A 24,599-nucleotide genomic window follows, 5' to 3' on the forward strand; every position below is an offset into this window, starting at 1 on the left:
CCATTTCAAGTCATGAAGAGGAGTCAAGTGAGCTAAGTAGCTCACACCATGGGGATGTGGATTTAGAAGTTGAGGGCCACTCAACATCTAAAGAAGAAGAGGAGGAGATTTCTTCTTCAAGTTCGGAGCAAGAAGAAGAAGTTTCTACCTCCGGAAGGGATGAAGGAGAGAGCGTTCATCCATCCTCAAACCTAGGTAACTCAAGTCATTTAATTTCTAGCAAATTACACATAATGTGCTTTGAGTGTAGGGAGTATGGACATTACAAGAGTAAGTGTCCAAGGAGGATTAGGAAGACTTCACCGGCACCAAAAGTCAAGGAAATCGGAGTCCCGATACGCAAAGGCAAGGAGCACGTGGTGTGATTTCAATGCAAGCGAAGGGGACATTATCGGAGCCAATGTCCAAGGGGGAGGCAACCTCACAATGACAAGAGATCGAGCACATGTATAGGGGGAGCTAGGGCAAACCCTAAGGTAATCTCTAAGGCACATTCTTGCAATTCTAGTAGGATGCATGCTAGTAGCCTTATTGCTATTGTCAAGAATGATAAGCATGTTAATTCTAGGAACCAATATATGTGCTTAGGTGCCAAAGATGTTAGTCTAGATAAGGATAACACTAGGAAAGCCAACCCTAGGATTAACTCATCTAAGGTTAAGGGAAACCTAGATAGAAATCCCAAATCATCTAGACATATGCCTAGGAATACCTCAAAAAAAAATGAAAAATTAAAAATTGAGGTATTAGAGAAGGAGAATCAAGTCTCGAGGTCAAGACTTGATACTTTGGAAAAGGCTCTTAAGAACTTGGAGAAGTCATCTCTAGGGTTTAAGGGTCAAAAACCAATGTCCAAGGACAAGAAAGGTTTGGGTCACAAACCTAAGTCCCAAGTGGTCAAGCCCACTTATCACAATGTTCCATTCGATTATGGAACAAAATCTAGGGCTAGGAAGATCATCACCAAGGTCACAAGGGGAGTCACCCCTAGAGTTGATTTTGATGAGTCCCAAATGACCAAGGCTTTAAAGCCTAAGAGGGTCATTAGGAGGATTGCTAGGGAAGTCATCCCTAGTGAATATTTAGTGAACCCAATGAGCTCCAATAGGTATTGGGTTCCTAGGAGCATGATTTCATCACACTAGATGAGTTAGGGTGTGCCAACCTTACTTGAATAGGTAGTTAACCTAATCATGGCAAAAGGTGGCACTTTAGGATTTTTCAAGGTATAATCAAGCCTTGAAAATGAAATTAAGAATTATTCCTAAGGTGATTAGGATGTGTCAATCTCATTTGAGGAGTTTTCTAGGATCAATCTAATTGGCACATGGTGATCTAAAAATCTTTAGTATATGATTTTAGGTCTATTACACTTAGAAATATAGAACATATGGCAAAATGATCAAAATTATCAAAAATGACAACTAAGGCTAGAATTAGGTATTTTCTATACCTTTATGTGCTATTTGCCATATATTGTTTGCCATATGCCATGTCATGACATCATATTTAGTTTATGATCATTTAAAATGTCATGATAATGCTTAGGTTATCTATATGTCATGCTTTATTTAAGTTTCATATTTTATGCCATGACATCATGATATTGGCACATGCTTCTATTTATGACATCATTTTATGCCATGTCATCATCTCTTGCATTAATAATCAATGAAATTGATTTAAGGATAAAAACACAATTTGATATTGAGATCAAATTGGTGTTTAGAAAATGCATGAGAACTTAGCCTAAGATAACCTAAACCCATATCTCACATCAAAATTGACTTGGATGTGTTTGATACACTTTAGATGTGTGTGAGATATTAGGATCATGAGTTAGGATCAAGGTACATAGTTCTTGTAGCTAGATGAGCCTAATTCAAGAGATTGGAGGATCATAGGGAAAACTTGTGTACAAGTCATGTACATATAGTCCTAAGATTATGGTCCTAAATTAAAAGGTTTAAAATCATTTTGAAATTAGTTTGAAAAACCTTGATGAAGCTTTTCTAATTATAACATTCATCATTGAGCAAATTGATACAAAGATGAGTTAACTTTGAACTATTTCAAAGACTTTTGAACTTTGTATCAAGATTTGAAAATGGAAGTTATTTTCATAGAAAACTATTTTTCCTTGATAGTATATGGTATGAGGAATGTATCCTCAAAATTTCATAATTTTTTGAATTTTCTGAAATTTGTTGTGAGTTTCTGAATTTCGGGAGAGAAGAAATCAGAGACCGCCTGATCTGAACTTGGATCGGTCACTGGACCGATCCAGGGAAGGCTGGATCGGTCTGGGGACCGATCCAGAGGGGTCCTGATCGGTCCGGTGACCGATCTGCGCGCTGAATTTGCTGAATTTCGACTGTAGTTTAAAATTTCAGCTGTGGGAGTTGAGTTTCGGGTTTCTAAAGGTTTGAAACTCTCCAAGACATTGTTGGTGCAATGGTCAAAGGGGAGTTGACCTTTAGGGGGAGTCTTAACTAATTGTCAAGGGGGAGTTGACTTTTAGGGGGAGTTTTTACTCCTTAAGACTTTTGAGGATTAGTGATATGAGATTGTCACTAAGTTGAGTGTTGAGTTTAGTATCAAGGGGGAAATTAAGGGTTTCAATGAAAGGTATGGGACTTTCATTAGGAAGAAACTCTTGACCTTGATTCCCTCTTTTTGATGTGTGTCAAAAAGGGGGAGAGATGTCCCAAGGGGGAGAGTGTAGGTTTTGGAAGAATGTTCAAGGAAGAACATTGGAAAACCTAAGTTAGGTTATCGGGTTAACCTAACTTGATTTTGGATTTTGTCAAACATCAAAAAGGGGGAGATTGTTGGTGCAACCTTAGGTCAAGGTTGACCTGGTTGACCTGACTCGAGTTGACCTGACTCGAGTTGTGTTTTGATGTTTGACGATGTTTGACGAGAAGAGAGTTGTATTCTTGATGTTTGACAAGAATAGGTGTTTGGGAGATTGTAGGTGCAACCTTAGGTCAAGGTTGACCTGGTTGACTTGATTCGGGAAAAGTCCAAGCAGGGAGCTTGGCACGCGAAAAGTCCAAGTATGGAGACTTGACACTGGAAAAGTCCAAGTACGGAGACTTGGCACGGGGAAAAGTCCAAGCAGGTAGCTTGGCACGCGGAAAGTCCTGGTGAGTGAAGCCAGGCAGTTTGGAAGTCCTGGTGAGTGAAGCCAGGCAGATTGGAAATCCTGGTGAGTGAAGCCAGGTGAAAACCCTAGTGAGTGAAGCTAGGTGAAAGTCCTGGTGAGTGAAGTCGGGCAAGGGAAAATCCAGATGGATCAAGGGTGATCGGACATCTGGTGTTGAGAAGGTCAAGTAGGTCAAGGGAGTGACCGGATACTTGACACGAAGAGAAAAGTCCAAGTGGGTCAAAGGGATTGACCGGACACTTGGTGGAGAGTCTTAGCGGGTCAAGGGAGTGACCGGATGCTAAGCATGATGTACCAACAGGTCAAGGTTGACCGGATGTTGGTTTGGGAGACTTGGGACTTGGTTTGAGCAAAAACCAAGCTCTGGATCGGTCTGCAGACCGATCCAGTGATACGTTTGTGTATCTGATCGGTCTGGTGACCGATCAGATAACAAACAAAAGACAAAGCGCATCGGTTCTGTGAGCTTACTGATCGGTCTGGGGACCGATCAGCATGAAGCCTGATCGGTCTCCACGACCGATCCAGCTGTGGCCTGATCGGTCCACATACCGATCAGGAAACGAACAGAAAGTTGGGCAACTTTCTGTGAAGCATTCTGATCGGTCTAGGGACCGATCAGCCCAGGGCCTGATCGGTCCCCAGACCGATCAGAAGGGTCCTGGACCGATTAGGGTGGAGCCTGATCGGTCCACGTTCGACCGTTGAGTCACAACGGGTCGCTCCGTCTTCTCCGCTGGCTTTTGTCTTCGCTGTGCAGGTTCGCAGGTTATAAAAGGAGATCAAGGCTTTGGTGCTAACTCTCCTTTTTCCTTCTTCCTTGGATTGAAGCTTCTGCTTCTGTGCTCTGAGGTTCTGAGCTTTGTTGAGCTCGCTTCCGGAGCTTCGCGTGAGCTTCCAGTCGTCGATCAGCTGCTGCAGTTTAGTTGTGAAGTTGCTGCTTCATCGCCTCCGGTCGACAGAGAAGGCAAGCGAGTGTTGCATTCATATTGTTGTTTGTATTTGCTTCTTGCTTTCCTTGTACTCCTTTCTTGTTGTTACAAGTATTGTGGCGAGGTTTCTCACCCACAAGGAGCATTTATTAGCCGGTTCTCCGGGGACTCATCCACCGACGGATTGATAGGCTTCGTCCACCTTACGGACACGCCGAGGAGTAGGAGTTTATCTCCGAACCTCGTTACATCGGTTTGTTTGAGGTTTGTCTTCTTTCCCTTTCGTTTCTGTGTTTATTTTCCGCTGCGCTAACACGTTTTGTAGAAAGAAACGACGATTTGGGGTCGGCTATTCACACCCCCCTCTCTAGCCTCCGTACGAAGGATCCCAACAAAAGGCACTACAGATTATTTCCTATGTTGTCAAGGAAAGGATCTTATACTAATGGGATACACAGATGTAAACTGGGGTGATGATTTAGATGAATGTAAATCCATCTCAGGATATGCTTTCTTGTTAAATGGAGGATGCATATCTTAGAGAAGCAAGAAACAAACATGTGTGTCTCTATCCACAATGGAAGTAGAATTTGTGGCATGTGCTTCTGCAGTGCAAAAAGGTTTTTGGTTGAGAAGATTCCTAAGTTATTTGGATGTAGTAATCAATATAGTGGGAGCTATAATAGTTTATTGCAATAATTAATCAGCAATTAAATATCATGGAAAAACTAAATATATCGACACGAAGTACAACTTCATCAAAGATATAGTTGAAAAGCAGGAGGTGACTTTTACATACATGCCTACGCGAATGATTGTGGTTGATCTTCTGACTAAGCCAATCCCAAGAGACATATTTATAAATCATGTTACATCTCTTAGATTGCGTAGGATGTGATTGTAACTAAATACATAAGTATTTAAGACATTGTGCTCATTATTATAATAATATTTTATTAAGCATTATGTGTATACATTTACTTCATGAGTCATTTATTTGCACATTAAAGATATGTCTGACAAGTTGAGATTGATTCTCTCACACGAGCAATCGCCTCTAATGCTAAGAAACATATAGAGATGAGACAATATTGATTTTGTTATAAATAAATTCATATCTATGTTGCCTTAGTAATATGTTACTAAGATGAGATTACTTCATAATTTTTTTTTATTGTAATTGAAATGGATTTTCTCACAATCCATTAAACTTGCCCAATAGCCAGATCAGAGTTTTTTCAATACATGTTGGAGGATAAACGAGGAGAAAACTCAAGTTAAGTGTTGAGATACACTTGAACTAAGATCTGTATGATGTGAATTTTTTTATGACATACGCTTCCAAAGAGGAAGAAACATATCGTAACACGTGTTTCATACCACGTGTGCTGAAGTAACTATTTAGAAATTGAGTTGTTAAGTCCCAACTCATTGTGTGAGATCCATAGGTTGATATATATATATACAAACTTAATCTAATACCCTTAAGACTTTCAATTGTTTCTTTTATTTTTTCTCAGTGATGCTACTTTAGCATGCTACTAATAGATATAAATGATTCGACAATACGGTACATGTCTAAGAAAGCAGATATAAATAAATATTGAAAGATTCAAGTGGGAAAGGAAGATTTATTTCGACACTAGTTTTATATTCACAAGCCAACTAATTATGTTTAACTTAGTTGTTAGAACATAATTGTAAATATATAAAAATAAATAAATATTTTGAATCAAGTATGCTCTTATTATTTCTGGGATAAGAGATACATTGATTTGTGTAGTAATATAAATCTGGGGTATAACGAGTAAAATGTTCTCATGATTACTTTGAATTGAGCTGCTATATATCCTTAATAGGTGTATGACTATGAGCTCTTATTTAATATGCTCATTGGTCACACGATCCATTTGCTTGTATAAAATTAGTAGTATATGATTATGATGTATCTAGAGATTGAAGAAGTCTTGCCCTCATGTGCGAGTAGGAGATATAAGAAATGAAAGATGATAACATGGGTCGCCCATGATGACTGACCCAAGCCTAACCCAAATCAATCCAAGCATTTGAATTGATTTGGAGGGAATAGTTAGGGGGCGTTTGGTTCTTTCCTAGGAATATGAATCAGAATGGGAATCATTGTATTGTGGAATGGGAATGAGTATGAGCATGGATCACTCTTAAAAGTAATGTTTGGTTAGTTGCATATTTTCTATCGGAATAAATCAAAATTTCCTTTTTTACCTTTAAAGAAAAATAAGAGTAAAATTAGATGTGAGAGAAAGATGAATGTGAGAGAAAAATATGATGAAAGAGAATGATGAGAGAGAAAGTATGATGAGAGAGAAAGTATGATGAGAGAGAAAGTGTGATGAGAAAGAATGAAGAGAGAGAAAGTGTGATGTGAAAGAATGAAGAGAGAGAAAGTGTGATGAGAGAAAATGAGAAAAAAGAGTATGATAGGAGAAAGCATGATGAGAGAAGATGAGAGAAGAAAATATGATGTGAGAGAAAGTACGATGGGAGAGGATGAAGAGAGAGAAAATGTAATGAGAAAAAAATGAGGAGAGAGTGTGTGATGAGAGAGATTGAGGAGAGAGAAAGTATGGTGAGAGATAAAGTATGATGAGAGAGAAAGTATGATGAAAAAAAGAGAACATTGAGTGTGATGAGAGAAATTGAGGAGAGAGAAAGTATGATGAGGGAGAAAGTATGATGAGAGAGAAAGTGTGTTGAGGAAAAAAATGAGGGAGTGTGACAAGAGAGATTGAGGAGAGAGAAAGTGTGACGAGAGCAAAAGTGTAATGAGAAAAAAAAAAAGAAAAGGGAGTGTGGTGTGAGAGATTGAGGAGAGAGAAAGTATGATGAGAAAAAAGGAAGGAAGAGAGTGCGATGGAAGAGATTGAGGAGAGAGAAAGTATGATGAGAGAGAAAGTGTAATGAGAAAAAAAAGGAAAGAGAGTGTGATAGAAGAGAGAAAGTGTGTGATAAAATGATGAGAGAGAAAATATGATGAGAGAGAGCAAGGAGAGAGAAGTGATATGAAAGAAAAAATAAATAAATATATTTTGATATTTGATATTAAGGGAGAAAATTTTAATTTTGGGTCAAGGGTATTTTTGGAATAAGAGAATATTTTGATTGATGAAAATAGGGTAATGACTCATTGAAGGGGAGGTACATGGGAATGAGTTATTACCCAATTTCAAGGATTCATTCCCTTATTTGCATTCCTATTCCTATAATCCAAACATTAACAATGACAATCAATGATTCTCATTCTCATTCCCCACTTCTATTCCCCTAAACCAAATGTCCCCTTATTTTTCTCTCCGATAATCTCCCTAAAAACTACTTTTACATACAGAGTGATATATAAAAAAAAAACATAGTGAAAGAAAGGGAGAGAATATATATATAAAAATATAGTGAAAGAAGGGAGAAGTGTGACTTCATTTTTCTCTGTATACCACCAGATCAAGAAAGCATTTGTAATTGTAAAAATTGATTCTATTTCCGTTCGTGATTGGGATCAGACCATTGAGGCAACGCCAGAAGAAAGATTACTAAATTAACAAGAAAAGATCCTAAAATCGAATTGTATTTTATTCTATTCTTCGAGTTCATTATCCGACAGATTTTAAATTGGCCAAATCGTATTTTTTCCTCTGAATGAACATAATTATTTTTGAATAGGCATCTACAGTGTCTAGATTCGTCATCGTTATAGTTCATTAATTTGACCTTGCTCACTGCACTGCAATATAACCGAACCCATTTTATCCTAAGAAATAATGTGTTATTACGCCCGATGTTCAGTCCGGCCAATGAAGATTAGATTTAATTTATATAAAAAGAATATATTTTTTCTCAATTCGAAATGCATCTTCCATTCGGTTTATTAACTTGAAAGATGGACAAAGAACTATTTGGAAACAAGCTAATGTTGGTATGGAGATTAAATTGCAAATTTGTGTATTAATATATAGTTGGTGAAGTGATTTTTTTTTTCCTTTATTAGTGTTTGGTGAAATGTGTCATTAAAAAAATAGTTTTCTAAAAATTTAAATAATAGCGATTGTTCGGATCAACCGAACCGTTAATGCACAAGAGGAGTCGCTGCGAGATTCGACTAAGTCACCTGCTCCTCCATCGCGCCATTATTTGTATGGTTCTCGCACGGCCGCCGGTGATTACGTCCGCCATGCCCTTCGCTTTCCTCCTACGCCGGCGGCCGCTTCTCTTCTACGCCGCCACCTGGACAGCCGTCATCTCCGCCACCGTCGCCATGGCCGCCTTCTCGCCTGAGGTTGCCTTCGTGTGGGCCATCTCGCAGGCCTCCTCCTTCGCGCGGCGGTGCGGCGCCGCGTCAGTGCGGCTCCCGATGGATGGCCCGCCAGGGGAGGTGGTCTGCGTGCCTGTCTACCTCTTCGACCGATCAGCCGTCGACGCCGTCATCCCTCCGCTGTTCGCCGTGGCGGTGCTCGCGGCCTCTGTCAGCGTCATGCGCGCCGTTGGGCTGTGGGAGGACGAAGAGGAGGAAGAGGATGAAGAAGAAGAGACGTCCCGTTGACCGTGACGTGGTCGTTGACCTTTCACATGCCTAGTATATATCTCTTAATATGGGCTGTGAACTAATAGGGCCTGGCCAGTTTAAACTTGTTAAGATTATGGGCGGCCCAACTGCCTTAGTTGTTTTCCTTCTCTGGTTTCAACCTTTTTTGTCGCTTTCCCGAAGCACTACTTGCACACGACGTTGAACGCTCAAAAATGACCTAATAAATAATTAATCCCACGCGATAAAATTAAAACAAATTAACTCGCCAAACGGAGAAGGAAAGAACGAGAGGCGAAAGGGGCGCGATTCAAGATGGCATCGACCGCCTCCATTACCATAACTCGATCTGCCATGATACCTCGGCATTTCGCGTTCTAGGATTTCCTTCTCTTCTCTGGATCCCATCGGAATCGTAGATTTTGATCGATGGCTGACGCCTCCGCTACCCGCCGCCTGCGCGAGCTCCAGGCGCAGCCGGGGAACAGGACGTGCGTCGACTGCGCGCAGAAGAACCCGCAGTGGGCCTCCGTATCCTACGGCGTCTTCATGTGCCTCGAATGCTCCGGGAAGCACCGGGGCCTCGGCGTCCACATTAGCTTCGTCCGATCGGTCACGATGGACGCCTGGTCCGAGGTCCAGCTCAAGAAGATGGAGGCCGGAGGAAATGATCGCCTCAACGCTTTCCTTGGCCAGTACGGCGTCCCCAAAGAGACGGACATCGTCGTCAAGTATAATACGGGGGCCGCCGGCGTGTATCGCGAGCGGATCCAGGCCCTCGCAGATGGCCGATCATGGCGTGATCCGCCCGTCGTCAAGGAAACGCTTGGTTCGGGGGCGAAGAAACCTCCCTTGGCACCAGGCGCTAGCAAAGGTGGCTACTTGATGGGTGACGGCGGTTGGGATAGTTGGGACAGCGAGGAATTGACATCCTCGTCCGATATCCGGAGGAACCAATCGGTGGGTGATTTTAGGACGGGAAGAGGAGAAGAAAGAGGGGTGCAACCGCCCTCCAGATCCAGGTCAACGGAGAACATCTATTCCAAAGGGCAATTGGAAGCATCCGCCGCCAACAAGGAGGGCTTTTTCTCGAGGAAGATGTCCGAAAATGCTTCTCGTCCTGAGGGAATTCCTCCATCTCAGGGAGGAAAATATGTTGGTTTTGGTTCAACGCCACCACCTTCTGCTCCGAAGAATAACCCTCCTGGTGATCTTCTCCAGGATACTGTTTCCATTGTTTCTCAGGTGAAGGAAACTTGATCCTGTCATAGATAATTAACTATTCATCATGCTGTTTGTTCGCTTTTATATTTGAATGGACAGTCAAATAAAATGATTATAGAGTTCCAGAATTCAGGTATTTAACTAGAAAAACTTAATATCAGTAAATATAGCATATTAGCATGTCCAGTCGATTACTAGTTTCTGATAGAAATGGGATTCCTTTCCTGTGTACACATTTTACCTGAACCCTTGCTTACTTGGGCATTTTAGGCCCAACGTTGTTGGGATATTATTATCATGGTATCTCATACTTGGTAGCTACTGCCAACCTTAGATTTTGAGTGGCATTGCTTTTGTTAAATGAGATAATCTTTGCCTTTTGGTGGCAAATCGAATTTCAATCTATTTTTTTGGTTCCATAATGGCATATTATCATGTAAGGAGCAACTATTTTGAATCGGCATAATGGATCTTATAGTTTTCTTTAGTTGTCCTCTACTCTTTTAACTATATCTACTAGACTTAACTTGCTAAGTGATAACATATCAATAGTATCTATAATAGTAAAGTGAGAATCAACATAGTGAAATGCCAATGGGCAGCAGGATGAATGGTAGGCAATTCTGCATACACGTTTAGGTAAGAGGTTGGACAATTAGATACTTAAGATCCATGATTGGAGAACTTGTGGATTGTGGTATCAGCAAGAAACAATATGCTGTCCTCGAAAGCAAATTTGTAGCAATTACATACAGCATGTTTATTTCAGCATAAGCCAACAAATGTATGAATGAGTTTTCTGATAAGTAGTTTTTTTTTTCTCTTGAGCTTTTTGGAAATTATGAAACCTATTTCATGATTGGATTTCATCTTTGGCTGTTTGTTATTTAGTATGAAGATATGCCTTATTCTTCTTTATTTAATAGGGTTTTGGTCGACTATCGCTTATAGCTACCTCTGCAGCACAGTCAGCTGCCAATGCAGTACAAACAGGCACGAAGGATCTAGCATCCAAGGTACTCTTCATTTTTTTATGCATGTTCTACTTGCGTAAGCTTTTTCATGCACATTTATGTTTAGCCATTCCCATTGTTTCTATATATAGTGTTGGAAACAAGTTGGAACCTTTGACTTTTTTTTTTTTTTTTGGCTTCAAGCTTGTTTCAATAATCCATGTTATGGGTTAGTACTCAGATCCATTCCTTATGTTGAAGAAAATATTTATTTATACTTGATTTACTTAACGATTTCACGGTGTAACCTCCTCATCTTAGGTTTCCTTACAAACAGAATATCAACGGGATAAATATTATCATAATTGCCATTGCAGAAAAAAGAGCTAATAATGCATAAATTTGATATCCCATATATATCCTTATAAGCATATAAATTTCTCATAAATGGAATTAGTTTTAACCAATCTCATGTTCATATCATTTTTTCTCTGCTTCTCTATTATCTTTATATTTTATTTCCTATCATTTTCCTTAGTATTCAATTGTCATTCAAAATATTAATAAATATACATGAAAGAATTAACAAATAATATTGATAGCTAATTAAATTCACTTTATATCATATTCAAAGTTAAAGGACAACATTGTGGATTTTTATAATAATTGACTATTCTTAGAGAGAAATTTGTTAATGACACATATACAAAATTTTAAATTTTAGGATGCTATATTTGTAAAATTAAATGGTGGTAAATATATGAAACATAGATTTGCAATCATATGTATGAAAATTTGCCATATCAATCTGGATAAAGTTCAATAACATATACTATTTCTATTTAGTGGCAAGTTAACAAAGAAAGCCACTAAAGTCTAAAAACAACTATTCGGTCCCAACTATTTGGGCTAGCCACATGAATCATACCAGTAAGATTATACTATTAGAATTTCCAATCTATGATTTTATTTGAACAAAATCTTCAGTTACAAATAAGTATAATGTTCATGAATTTTTGGCATATGCCCGTGATGGTTATTAAGATCTAGTTAAAACGTCTTAATTTTACTGTAAGCTTGCAGTTGGCATTAGAAGATCAAGCAACTTTGTTTAATCATTCAATTCGTTGCTTTTGTCTCCTATTACTTTGGTTGCTAAGTCTATTTCAATGTTCATGAATATGTTACAATGATATAGGCCTATTAACAAGAAGAATAAGTGGCTGAACAGAAAGTTCAACAAAGCACTTTTCAAGGAGAATGAGACAGATATAAGATTCACTATTTGTTGTCCCTATCAACCGTGTTTTAAAGGCACTAGGCACAACTAGTTGGTAAGATGTTGTAGGGCCTACTCTAAGATGCAAATCTACTTAGGAGAAATGCACATAATTTTACAATTTGAAATAACTATAACAAAAGTTACACTGATTAACTTTTAAAATCATATATCAAATATCAAACCATTCTAAAAGAAATTCAGACATAATGTAACAGTACTACAATACTAAGAATTCTATATCAGAAAGTACCCATCAAATTTATTTTTTTAATGATGACCATCTTTTTTTAATATCATAGTTGCACATAAAATGTCATGTGATAAAGGGTTTATAGCTTGGTGGATCAATAATGTTTCGATGCTGATTAATGTGCTGATCAAAAGGAAGAGGAAAAAGAAGAGGTGGATGACCAAAAGGATGTAGCTTTCTTAGTGGAAATTCACAATAGGGAGTCTTTTCTTATAGGATTCTAAATTTCATGAATGGCGCAAGTGGGAGACCCAGTTTCACATGTAAATGCCCATTTTACTTTTCCTGAAATAATATGCTCCGCAACATGTAAATTTGTGAAAATTCATTGCACTACTTTTTTTTAATTCTCTTTTCTTGGAAAGCATGACATAATGTATGCTTTTCTTGCAGTGATGTTTCCTGCTACATTCTAATTATAATCCTAAGACTTGTTATTTTTTTTTAACACTTTATGTCTCTTTAACAAGCTTTCTGAAGGCATTTGTTCAATGTTCACGTAACCAAATGTTGTTAGAAAGTTAAAATCATCTTAAACAATCACAGCAGATGCATAAGAAAACAAATCTGACCTAAAGGTTTACCAAAGTAATGCATTCGCTGTGGACTGCATGTAAATACATGTTTCTAAATTTGTTTTAAGAAATCCTTGATTGCATTAGTCATATTATAAATATATACATATTCCACATCTTGAATTTCTTTAATAGCAATGCATTTTGTACTAGGTTAGTAAAAAAACAGATATTCAGGGACCAAGACAAGCATCCTAGTCTCATCTACATTTGGATCTTTGTTGGATTTTAACCTCAAGGATCTGGAAGCCAAGGCATTGGTGTAGCATGTACCTTATGCTTCTGTATCTTCCTGACTATTTCTTCCCTCTTTGTAGTGTATTATTGGAACTCTTTTTTCACTTAATTAATTTGATTAGCATCCCAGTTAAATGCTTCATTTTCACATTCTTAATACAGGTAGTTGAGGGAGGTTACGATCAGAAAGTCAATGTGGTGGCCACAAAAACCACCGAAATAGGGCAGAGGACATGGGGGATAATGAGGGGTGTGATGGCGTTGGCAACACAAAAAGTTGAAGAATACTCTAAAGAAGGGATCAATTGGAAGGGGGATGATTGGCCATGGAAGGAGAGAGAGAATGTTGGTAGTAATCAAGAGTCTGGACAGGTTAGCAGGTACCAGAATACTTCTGAAGATAATGCAAGCAGACGTAACAATTCCACCAGTTCCTGGGATGATTGGGATGACAACGAAAAGAAGGAAGAGCATGGAAAGGAGAAAAAGAGCAACGAAGGCTGGGCTGGCTGGGATGACGACAGAGACGACGATAGCTATGAAAGTTACAATCACAGCTCATCGAATGACACTACAACTCAGGGCACAAAATCTGGTTCTGGATGGTTCGAAGGTGGCTTCCACTGATTCCAGTAGCTTTTCTACACCTTCATTTAGCATCAAAAATGAGTGTTGGGTAATGCAGGTTTGTATTTTTGATTACTTGGGTATATCCCAGTAGTCGCATCCAAGAAGGATCATCTACACCTTTTTTTCTTCTATATTTTTTGCAAGGATAGTAATTCATTGTGTCCACAATTAACGAATTTGTTTTCTGACGCTTATTTTGCACCTTGATTGTTAGTTAATTTGTACTTCATGCACACATTTTGTATGTCTTTGCATCGACAAGGGGAAGAATAACAGATATTGTTAATTATTAGCCATGTTCGAAACCATAACTAGGATATGTTAGTTCTGTCGTTTGCTGATCGAACAAGTTGTGGAAACATTTGCTGGTATCTCATTCATAACTATGTGTTCGTTCCTAGGCCGTGCTTCCGGTCATAGTCGAACAATCAAGTTCTTGAAATCGGTTCTAACAATCATACAGGCTTGAAAATAATTGCAAAGCTCCACAGTTGCAAAGCTATCAATTTCGAATTCGTTTGTCTTTTGCAAAACAAAAACACTGCTGTTGCATTCTGGAATTTATTTCCTACCAGTTGCAAAGTTACATATTTTATCTGTAAATCAAAGGATAATCCGATTATCTTTACGAGTCTCCGAGTTATTTGCTGGCTTCTTATTTGACTAGGGCAAAAACATAGAGCCGTGTTATGCCACCGCGGAGAGCCTGTGGTGGAAATCGCGTATGAATGCCTTTCTGCGCCGCGCTGCATCCCCTCGAGTCTTCCCACCTATAACACCGACAGAGGCTCGCACTCTTCCCGCTTAATGTTAAATAAAATCTCTGCCGTTCATATCGGATCGTGCGGTTTAGACTATTCCAATGGAACATTCTAGAACCTGGAATCGCTATATAAACACTCCCATATTCCGGGTTCCTACACAGCGACTCGCAAACCCTAGCGGCAGAAGTCATTGTTCTATCGCCTCTGAATCTACGTTCTCAGCGTCCGTTTGATTTCCAGGGATATGGCTGGAAAGGGTGAAGGGCCGGCTATCGGGATCGATCTCGGTACCACCTATTCGTGCGTGGGTGTGTGGCAGCATGATCGTGTCGAGATCATCGCCAATGACCAGGGTAATCGCACTACCCCATCTTATGTTGCATTTACCGACACCGAGCGCCTCATCGGAGACGCCGCCAAGAACCAGGTCGCCATGAACCCGATCAACACCGTGTTCGGTGAGTCTGAGCTTTAGATCTATTTACACGCTTCTTTATTTGTTATTTGCTTCTGTATATTGCGTTACTTTACGAGAATGCACTTTTTAATTACCAGCGGTATCAAAGCTCTATCTTTATGATGTGGATCTGGTTTATTTTGATGTTATATAATCCGGGTTAATATGATCTGATCTCTACGTAGTTGTTATGTTTGTTCGAGATCTATGTAAACTTTGAGACTTTGTCTCTGTTTGGTTCGGACATTTCTATTTTATTATATATATATATTTTCCAGAAAATGATGTTTAATGAAAATATTTAGTACTGTTTTTTGTTTTGGTATCATTGACCTCTATTCACATCCCCTTGCGTCTGCTCGTGCAAATCTCCGCTGGCCAGTGAGGTGCTCTCCAACCCTGTTGTGCTGCCTCTCCCTGTCCAATGGAAACAGGGCCATGATTATTGGGGCCACTTATGCCTTGCGTTTGTATCCAGATTAGTGGTTTGATGGTGGCGAAATCATTTTTTTTCTCAATCTTCTCTTTATTTCTCTCATATAACGCCAAGAATTATGTGCTAGATTGATCCACAGCTTTGAAACGACCATCTAGTTGATGCTAGCGTTCTGATGACTGTGGTTGTCGGCTGAAATATTTGCTATTTTCCGTCCTCACTTTAAGCTATCTTGCATCTCCTCACCTTATTTTTTTTAAAAAAATCTTACCCTAAATCATGGATGCACAGATCTGTCTGGTGAGGTTATCGTTGGGTTTGTTTTTCTTGGATATTACGCCTTGAAAATTATTGCCGCATTTTAATTAATGGAATGAATCTTCTTTGATTTGATTTGGGCGATGATTATAGCTTGCCCGCGCTTCTGATAGTAATCATGAAGCATATGGGAAAAAATGGTTGAATTTCTTAATATGAGCCTGTTGAGTTTTATCAATTTGCAGTGAAGACTTGTTTTACAGTTTTGATTATCTAGTTTTGCTTCAGAGATGATGATCAATGGAATTATTTAATGTCTTAACATTTATATTTACATATAGTTTTCTGTTTTTAGAATTTGTTTCATTGTCTCTGCTAATGGTGTTTTGTCCATTGGATTGATGTATAGATGGCTCCAAGTCCCTGCTCTTGCTGGGAGAACCTACTTTGTTTTGCTATGATCAGATGCAATATTTAGACTTTTCTGATGCAAAACGATTCTTTATCCATAAGATTCCAACTTTTTACTATTTTTTTGCATATTATTTCAATTGAACAATTGCCAGAAAAAGCAAATAAAACTCAGCTTTAGTTGGTGGTTTTGTCTCTTTGTGTGTTCTAACATCGTAACTAAGTCAACATTTGCTATTTCCTTGCTTGCAACCTATCCTCATGCCTAGTATATGAACCGATCATCTGGAACTCATGAATTCACAAAATTAAATATTGTTCTCTCTTTCACTTGGGGATCTGAATCACAGCACTAAATTTGCTTAAGGAAATAAAAGCTTCTGACCTGAAAGTGGTGGTGCCTAGAATTTTTTATTAACGAACATCAATTTGACTTTTCAAGTTCATATATTTGATTGGTGATTTCATTTGAACCTGTAATGTGTTCATACTGGCTTTGTTGTGTCGTCCTATGAATTTTTCATTTACTTGCTTACAATTGGTCTAATTCTTTAACACTGTTGTTTAAGCTCTTAATGTGATTTTTACCATGAATATTGTCATATTTTTTATTCTATTTATTAGAACTTAGTACTTGGTAAAAATGAATCTCTCATTTGTTATTTGATTTTTATAGGCCTTTTTCTCTCCAGTGTTTTTAAATTTATGAACTATTACTGTAATTTAATCTTTATACTCCAACAGATGCCAAGCGCTTAATTGGAAGGCGATTCAGTGATGCTTCAGTTCAAAGCGACATCAAGCATTGGCCTTTTAAGGTTGTTGCTGGTCCAGGTGACAAACCCATGATTGTTGTCAATTACAAGGCGGAGGAAAAGCAGTTTTCAGCTGAAGAGATCTCTTCTATGGTTTTGATCAAGATGAAAGAAATTGCTGAAGCATACCTTGGATCTGTTGTTAAAAATGCTGTTGTCACTGTGCCTGCTTACTTTAATGACTCGCAGCGTCAGGCAACAAAAGATGCTGGTGTCATTTCTGGTCTTAATGTGATGAGGATTATCAATGAGCCCACTGCCGCTGCTATTGCTTATGGCCTTGACAAGAAAGCAAGCAGTGTTGGTGAGAAGAATGTCCTTATCTTTGATCTCGGTGGTGGCACCTTTGATGTTTCTCTATTGACAATTGAAGAGGGTATCTTCGAGGTGAAGGCTACTGCTGGTGACACCCATCTTGGTGGAGAGGATTTTGACAATCGCATGGTGAACCATTTTGTCCAAGAGTTTAAGAGAAAGCACAAAAAGGATATCAGTGGAAACCCGAGGTCGCTGAGGAGGCTGAGAACTGCATGTGAGAGGGCAAAGAGGACACTTTCCTCCACTGCACAAACCACCATTGAGATTGATTCCTTGTACGAGGGCATTGACTTCTACTCTACGATTACTCGAGCCCGGTTTGAGGAGCTTAATATGGATCTCTTTAGGAAGTGCATGGAACCTGTGGAGAAATGTTTGAGAGATGCAAAGATGGACAAGAGCACCATTCATGATGTGGTTCTTGTTGGTGGATCCACCAGAATTCCTAAGGTGCAGCAGTTGTTGCAGGACTTCTTCAACGGGAAAGAGCTGTGCAAGAGTATAAATCCGGATGAGGCAGTTGCTTATGGTGCTGCCGTTCAAGCTGCTATCCTTAGTGGGGAGGGTAATGAAAAGGTTCAGGACCTCCTTCTGTTGGATGTGACTCCTCTTTCCCTGGGTCTAGAGACAGCTGGAGGTGTCATGACTGTCTTAATCCCACGGAACACCACCATTCCTACAAAGAAAGAGCAAGTATTTTCAACCTACTCAGACAATCAACCTGGTGTCTTGATTCAAGTGTACGAGGGTGAGAGGGCCAGGACCAGAGACAACAATCTACTTGGAAAATTTGAGCTGTCAGGAATTCCACCTGCTCCTCGAGGTGTTCCCCAGATCACAGTTTGCTTTGATATTGATGCCAATGGGATTCTGAATGTATCAGCTGAGGACAAAACTACTGGGCAGAAGAACAAAATCACTATAACTAACGACAAGGGTAGGCTCAGCAAGGAGGAGATTGAGAAGATGGTACAGGAAGCGGAGAAGTACAAGTCAGAGGACGAGGAGCACAAGAAAAAGGTGGAGTCCAAGAATGCCCTGGAGAACTATGCCTACAACATGAGAAATACCATCAAGGATGAGAAGATTGCATCTAAGCTGGCTGCTGGGGACAAGAAAAAGATTGAAGATGCGATTGAGCAAGCTATCCAGTGGCTCGAAGGCAACCAACTTGCTGAAGCTGATGAGTTTGATGACAAGATGAAGGAGCTGGAGGGCATTTGCAATCCGATTATTGCAAAGATGTATCAGGGAGACGGTGCCGACATGTCTGGGGGAGTGGATGATGACATACCATCAGCTGGTGCCAGTGGAGCAGGGCCCAAGATTGAGGAGGTTGATTAAGCACCAGTCCACGCACTCTTTAGTCTTTTCTACTCTTCTAGTACGATTGTTGCATGTTAGTGTTTGTCTTCCGTATCTAAGTAACTTGTTGCTATTTATGTCATGACCTCGATGTAGGTCATGCCCGTTGTTTTCTGAACTATAGTTTTGCGTCTAATTTCCGTCAAGTTAACATGGTAGGAATATTTATTATTTTGATCCATGTTTATCTAGTAAGTTTTGTTGGTGCAGTTGGGGAAATTGGATTTGTTGAGATCCAAATTGGGTTTGGATGAAAGTTAGTTAATTTACGTGGGAAAAAATGAGGGAACTTATTTTATTAAATAATTAATTTACGTATTTCAAATTTCATGGATAAACACAAATATTATTGAAATCAAGAGACTTTACAGTAAATTTACTCATTCTTATATCTTTGTGAAAGTAAACTGAAACCATTTGCAGATCACACACGCTGGACTCATTCTTATATCTTGAAAAAAAAAGTTTATCAAAATCACAATACTGAACATCAAAAAAACCATGAAAGCAAGCCAAAAAAAATCTTTTTACCTGAATAGGAAACAAAAAAGAGATGATTGGTAGAGCCTCTCTTCATTCTCATTTTCCTTGACCAAAAACAGCATGATTGAAGCATTTAACTTATTGTCAAGAGACTCAAAACAGATGCAACCCTCCATAAAATTTGATGATAACTTACATCATCACCATGTAACAATGTCACACTTCCCCGTTCCTGCTATGGCAGTTGCGACACTAATTATCGCACCTGGTTGATCACCCAAACTCACACAATCACAACTAAATTAACTTTCGCATCTGATTGATCCTCGACACAGAATCCCAACCCAATTAACTTACAACTCTGCCAGGCAGGTGATCTTCCACCGCCAATCTTATAATTAGACTACAACAATCATTTCAACTTGTTGTCAAGCAAAAGAACAAAGTAGCTACGTATCAGTCAAAGTCAAAGCCGATGAAATTGTACCCGTTAAATTGTCTGCCATTTCCTGCATTTGAGCTCGAGACTGAGCCTCAGCCTGACTTTGAGCCTCCTGTTGTTCCAAAAATCTTTTCATGCGCTCAAGCAACTGTGCAGCCTTCCTCTTGCCTCGGTCAGTGCCACTCTCCATCATTTCCTGCAGGGGCACCATCATCCCTTGCTCCTGCAACTCTGTCAAATTTTGTTGCTGTTGCTCCCCATTGCAGAGGTGCACCAAGACAGCTGCTGCATTTTCCTTGTTCCTCGGTGACCCACTTTTTATCACCTTTACTAGCACTGGCAGTGCTTCAGCAGCCGTGATTGCTGCCTTTCCCTCAGGATGGCCTGAAAGGATTGCCATGATAGCAAGTGCTTCATCCATCATAGTTCCTTCTGGATCTGTCAAGAGTGTTATCAGTATTTGAATCGCCCCAGACCGAACTGCCCTTCCCTTGTTACCATGGTAAATGCATAGGTTGAAGAGTGCCGTTGCAGCATCCTTCTTTCCTCTTTGGCTTCCTTCACTTAAAAGCGAAACAAGAGGGGGAATAGCTCCCGAATCACCAATTATCACTTTGTTCCTATCCACCACCGAGAGGCTGAAAAGTGTCGCAGCAGCATTCTCCCGTGCTTCCATGCTGCCCTTCTTGAGAACATGCACTATCCCAGGCACAGCGCCAGAGAAGATTATCTTACTCTTGTTTTCCTCATATATAGAGAGGTTCAGAAGTGCAGTGACAGCATGCTCCTGTGTGCGAGCATCATTTGTACTGAGCAAACTGACAAGAATAGATATAGCACCAGCCTCAGCAATGCAGATCCTGTTATCTGCATTTCTCTTGGCAAGCGAACGAAGTTCGCCAGCAGCTGACCGTTGATCTTCAAGGTTCTGTGAAGATAGCTTTCGAACAAGATCAACAACTTTTACATGTTCACCTGCAGAACAGACTGATTGAGGTTTTCCAGTTTGCACAGGACGCTTGGGTGGATCCATGCCATTTGTTTCACACCATTGGTCTATGAGGCTGCGAAGGACATAATTTGGGGTTAACGATGTGCTGAATAGTTTTTGTTGTGTCTTTGGACAAGTATCATGTCCCGCTTCCATCCATTTTTCAATGCACCTCCGTTCATAAGTCTGTAAAATAGAAATGAATAAAAATAATTACTGTTATCTTTAAGACCCATAAGATGAATCTCTTAATGAAATCAAAATGGATATTTATTGACCTGTCCAGTTGACACAATAACTGGATCCCCCATTAGCTCCAGGGATATAGGGCAGCGGAAATCATCTGGAATGACAGGAGTATTGCCAACGTTTGTGGCTGTCAGAAAGCCCAGTTCTGGTTCATGTGTTTGTACAAAATCCTTGATCTTTTTTAGCAGCATGGACATCTTTTCAATGACCTCTCCAGGATCTCCACCATCAGAAACCATCTCATGCAAGGTAACAGATTCTTGTTTGAGATCTGCTATAGTGATCAGCTGTAATTTTTCTGTCAATCTCCGTAGAATCACAGGATCCACCTTGGCATCAGTGGTCATATTGTAAACCTTTAACAGATCAGCATAAAGCTCCATATCAATAGTATCAATCCTTTCTTTGGCTCTTTTGAACTGAGAATGCATAAGCTCAACCTGTAGACAATGCTAATTAGTAAGCATCCATCGAGGGGGGGAAAAGAGGCAAAAAGGCACATTTTAGCCTAAGACTAACAGATTTTGTAAGTGCTCTTTGAAGACGACTGACAGTTAAATGCAATCAAAGACTATTGTCTTTGATTGTTTACCTGTTCTTTCACTTCATCAGATATGTCAATCTCATCAAGGGAAATTTCATCCAAAGCTTGTTCCAGTTGAGAAGTAACATCTTGGAATCTTTCCATCATTTGATCTCGCTCTAGAACCTAAAACCAAATATTCATATGTTGATAAATAATAAATCAATGGAAGACAGTAATAAAGAACTCAACATAAGTTGTCCAAACATATGCTAATCAGAAAGAAGGAATCTCAGATGAGCACTTCAGATAATTAATTTTAGAGGAACCTACCATAACCAAAAGATAGACAACATGAATAAGATAATAGTTTTAAAATAGAAAAAGCATTGCAAAGTCTTTTTTAGAGTAATTTGTTACACTTATGGGTTTTTTGCTTTAGCCAGTCAACCTCTACTTATGTGCTGATAAGTTATCCATTTAAATAGTTTCCACCTACTCTTCATACAAGCTACTAATAACCTAATGTGCCTGCACGCATAGCTGAGGTGGTAAATGGATGGAGGTTTGTCACTTGAGGTCGAGGGGTCGAATCTCGAGGCTGACAGGACGTAAATCCCTGCACCTTGTGTAACTCACCCCATATCCACTTGCCTTCTCAATCACTGTGATTTACCTCCTCCTAGGACGGGCTGGCGGGGGCGCGGGGGGCAAGCACTTAGCCTTTATGCCACTTACTAATAACTTAATGAATTATGCAATATTGCTCCTAATTCCTTTTCTATAATTAAATAATGAAACCCACAATTGTTGCAGTGTGATACGTCTATGTTGATAAAGTCCCATAAGCATTTGGGTTCACATGATTAAAAGGCATTTCCTATCCTAGCCATCAGTTTCAGATAATTCTAGAACAGTTCAAAGAAAAGATGAAGAGATTTAGAAAGCATAGGTCAAAGACAAACTATGATGACATATTCCATGGCTAGCTGAGAATGAAAAACTAAAGATTTGATCCATTACGCACATAGGAGTTGACAAAGTATATATGAAAGGTGACAATTAAAACAATCTGCCATGAGTAATAGCACTATGCCATTTGATCCACGTCCTAACTATTAAACAAATATATTCTTCAGTCAACCCTTATCATAGTGAGCTGCAATGACATCCCATAGAAGTTTAATCTTTCAAACATAATTCTATAGGCAAAAGTAAGTACAAAACCAAAATAGGGGTAAATCTCAAAATTGTAAACTTAACAATCTTATTTTGTTTCCTTTTTCTCCCCATTGGAGGGCTGGTAACTATATGTAGGTAGGTTGGTTCATCTTACCCTTCCATCAGTAATAGCAGAAATTGCCTCATGCACAAGGCTGCACTTATATGATTAGTGATTAGTTAAACTCAAATGATTTTGTACTTAAACTAGTGTTAAAGATAAATTGAACTCTAACGTAGTTGACCTGCTTTTATGATGTAATTCCTATCACATATCACCATGATGATTGAACTTGATCGAGATATAAACTTGGAGTGCAACTCTTACAGAGTAAACGAATATATAAAATCAACCACTTGACCAACCCTTGTCTAGTGTTCCTGATGGATTATGATGTGTGTTTGTGCTTTTTTATGTCGCTGAACAGCATCTCAGAGATTTAGAAGTTTCCAAGATTTCAAACTATGATTCTCCGATCAAGATAAAAGAGTCGGGTTGATCTTTTAAAGCTAGCACCACTCATCTATGTTTCGATTATACCATCTCATGTTTTGAGACTAGGGTCAAGCTATGTTGCAGGCTCTAAGCATAAAAGAACCAAATAAAGAAAAATTTAGAGGAATTGCTTTTGCCACTAGCTTGTTCTATCTGTTTGGTTAATTATATCACGAATCTGATATTTTCCTAACAATCTTGACAGAATATGGCAAAGACTGGGACGCAAAACTTGGGATGCACAAATTTCTACATTTGATTTCACACATCAATCAGCAATCACAAAAAACTTATTAGCAATTTCTTGTATTAATAAAACGAAGAATATTAGATACTACTAAAACCGAACGTATCCTAGTTAAAGTGGCCTCATAAAGAAGCAAAAACAAGCTAATGGCCAATGAGACAGCCGATTAAACTACCATGACGGTGGGATACTGAATTAAGAGGAAAATAGAAGTAATAACTATCTGTTTCTAAGAAGTATACAATTTCATCGAAGGAAATTGGAAGAAAGGAGAACACATTTCTGAAGATCAAAAACCACTTTTCTGAAGATCAAAACAGAAGAAATCAAGAGACGAAACAGTTACCGCATGCCTCTTTAACATACCAGAAAGATCTTGCTCCCTTTGCTCCCCAGTAGGAGTAGCTCCTTCGCTAAATCAAGGGCCCGATTAAGCTTTTCCATGGTCACTAGCGTCGATACGGGGATCGGGACCTTGCTTTCCTTGAGCTCCTCAAACATGGGCGCCAGCAGCTTGATCCGCCGCGAGAGATTGAAAAATAGCTTCTTGTAAGAGTTCCTATAGTCAGAGATGGCGGCGATCTCCTCCAACAACGCTACCAGCCTCTCAACCACCGACGAGACTGGCAGCGGCGCAGGGGCTTCGTTTTCTCCCTCCTCCATAGCTCTTCTACGTGGAAAACTCAGCAATTGGCCGTCGAATAGCTCACTACTTCGCCAATCGAACTGCGTGAAGCTCGATGAAGCGATCGATCGAATGAATTGCTCCGCGATTAAGACTGGTTCGAAAGAGAAGGCGAAAAGTTGTTCTCTCTTTTGCCCTTTGAAGGCGATAGAGGAAGCGGCAGCAAAAGACGATGAATACTGTCAGCAGTAGCCATCGGTAGTCCTTGTCATTATCAAGGTACAATTTCAAATAAAATCATACAATCTTCTATCGTACCGTTCATCACGTCAGTTTAGAGTTTCTGTCCGTTGATTAAATTTATAATATACTTTATCGTTTGAAATAAGTGAAGAAAATCCAACAACTAGTTTATTTTGCCAACGCGGCTCCGGCTTGGAGTCGCGGCTTACAGCTGTAGATTAATTATTTATCGAATCTACATTTATTTAATGGGAGCATTCGAACTCATTTAATTTAATTTATCGGCTATCAATATTGGATATTCAGATTTAAAATTCTTAAAAGGATATTTATAATAATTTATTAAAATATTATTATATGACCGTTTGTTAAATCGTTTGTTAAAATTCTTAAAATCTCGGCTCGAAGAGGAACCGAAGCCGGCCACTGACTCAGGCGGGGCCCTGCC

At 39.3% G+C, this 24,599-nt stretch overlaps 3 protein-coding genes and 2 non-coding genes across 5 annotated transcripts; 4 read left to right on the forward strand and 1 right to left on the reverse strand.

Moving 5' to 3' along the window:
- The first annotated feature begins 8,900 nt into the window (after positions 1 to 8,900).
- Positions 8,901 to 14,042, forward strand: LOC122051460 (ADP-ribosylation factor GTPase-activating protein AGD7-like). The gene is made up of 3 exons (XM_042612611.1): positions 8,901 to 9,901; positions 10,807 to 10,896; positions 13,340 to 14,042. Exons 1-3 carry the CDS (start codon positions 9,086 to 9,088, stop codon positions 13,802 to 13,804), a joined length of 1,371 nt encoding a protein of 456 aa, XP_042468545.1. The 5' UTR covers positions 8,901 to 9,085; the 3' UTR covers positions 13,805 to 14,042.
- Positions 14,043 to 14,710: 668 nt separating this feature from the next.
- On the forward strand, positions 14,711 to 18,812 carry LOC122051476 (heat shock 70 kDa protein 4). Its single transcript, XM_042612635.1, has 2 exons — positions 14,711 to 15,029; positions 16,878 to 18,812. Exons 1-2 carry the CDS (start codon positions 14,816 to 14,818, stop codon positions 18,608 to 18,610), a joined length of 1,947 nt encoding a protein of 648 aa, XP_042468569.1. The 5' UTR covers positions 14,711 to 14,815; the 3' UTR covers positions 18,611 to 18,812.
- On the forward strand, positions 15,861 to 15,945 carry LOC121995160. Its single transcript, XR_006115849.1, has one exon. It is a non-coding gene; the product is annotated as a small nucleolar RNA U36a (small nucleolar RNA).
- LOC121994965 lies at positions 16,097 to 16,213 on the forward strand. Its single transcript, XR_006115822.1, has one exon. It is a non-coding gene; the product is annotated as a small nucleolar RNA Z278 (small nucleolar RNA).
- Positions 18,813 to 19,264: 452 nt separating the features above from the next.
- Positions 19,265 to 24,146, reverse strand: LOC122051468 (protein spotted leaf 11-like). The gene is made up of 4 exons (XM_042612624.1): positions 23,650 to 24,146; positions 21,389 to 21,505; positions 20,826 to 21,236; positions 19,265 to 20,733 (listed from the first exon to the last, which is right to left on the reverse strand). Exons 1-4 carry the CDS (start codon positions 23,944 to 23,946, stop codon positions 19,564 to 19,566), a joined length of 1,995 nt encoding a protein of 664 aa, XP_042468558.1. The 5' UTR covers positions 23,947 to 24,146; the 3' UTR covers positions 19,265 to 19,563.
- Between the last annotated feature and the right edge of the window lie 453 nt (positions 24,147 to 24,599).

This window comes from Zingiber officinale, chromosome 1B, assembly GCF_018446385.1.
Source record: "Zingiber officinale cultivar Zhangliang chromosome 1B, Zo_v1.1, whole genome shotgun sequence".
Lineage (NCBI taxonomy): Eukaryota > Viridiplantae > Streptophyta > Magnoliopsida > Zingiberales > Zingiberaceae > Zingiber > Zingiber officinale.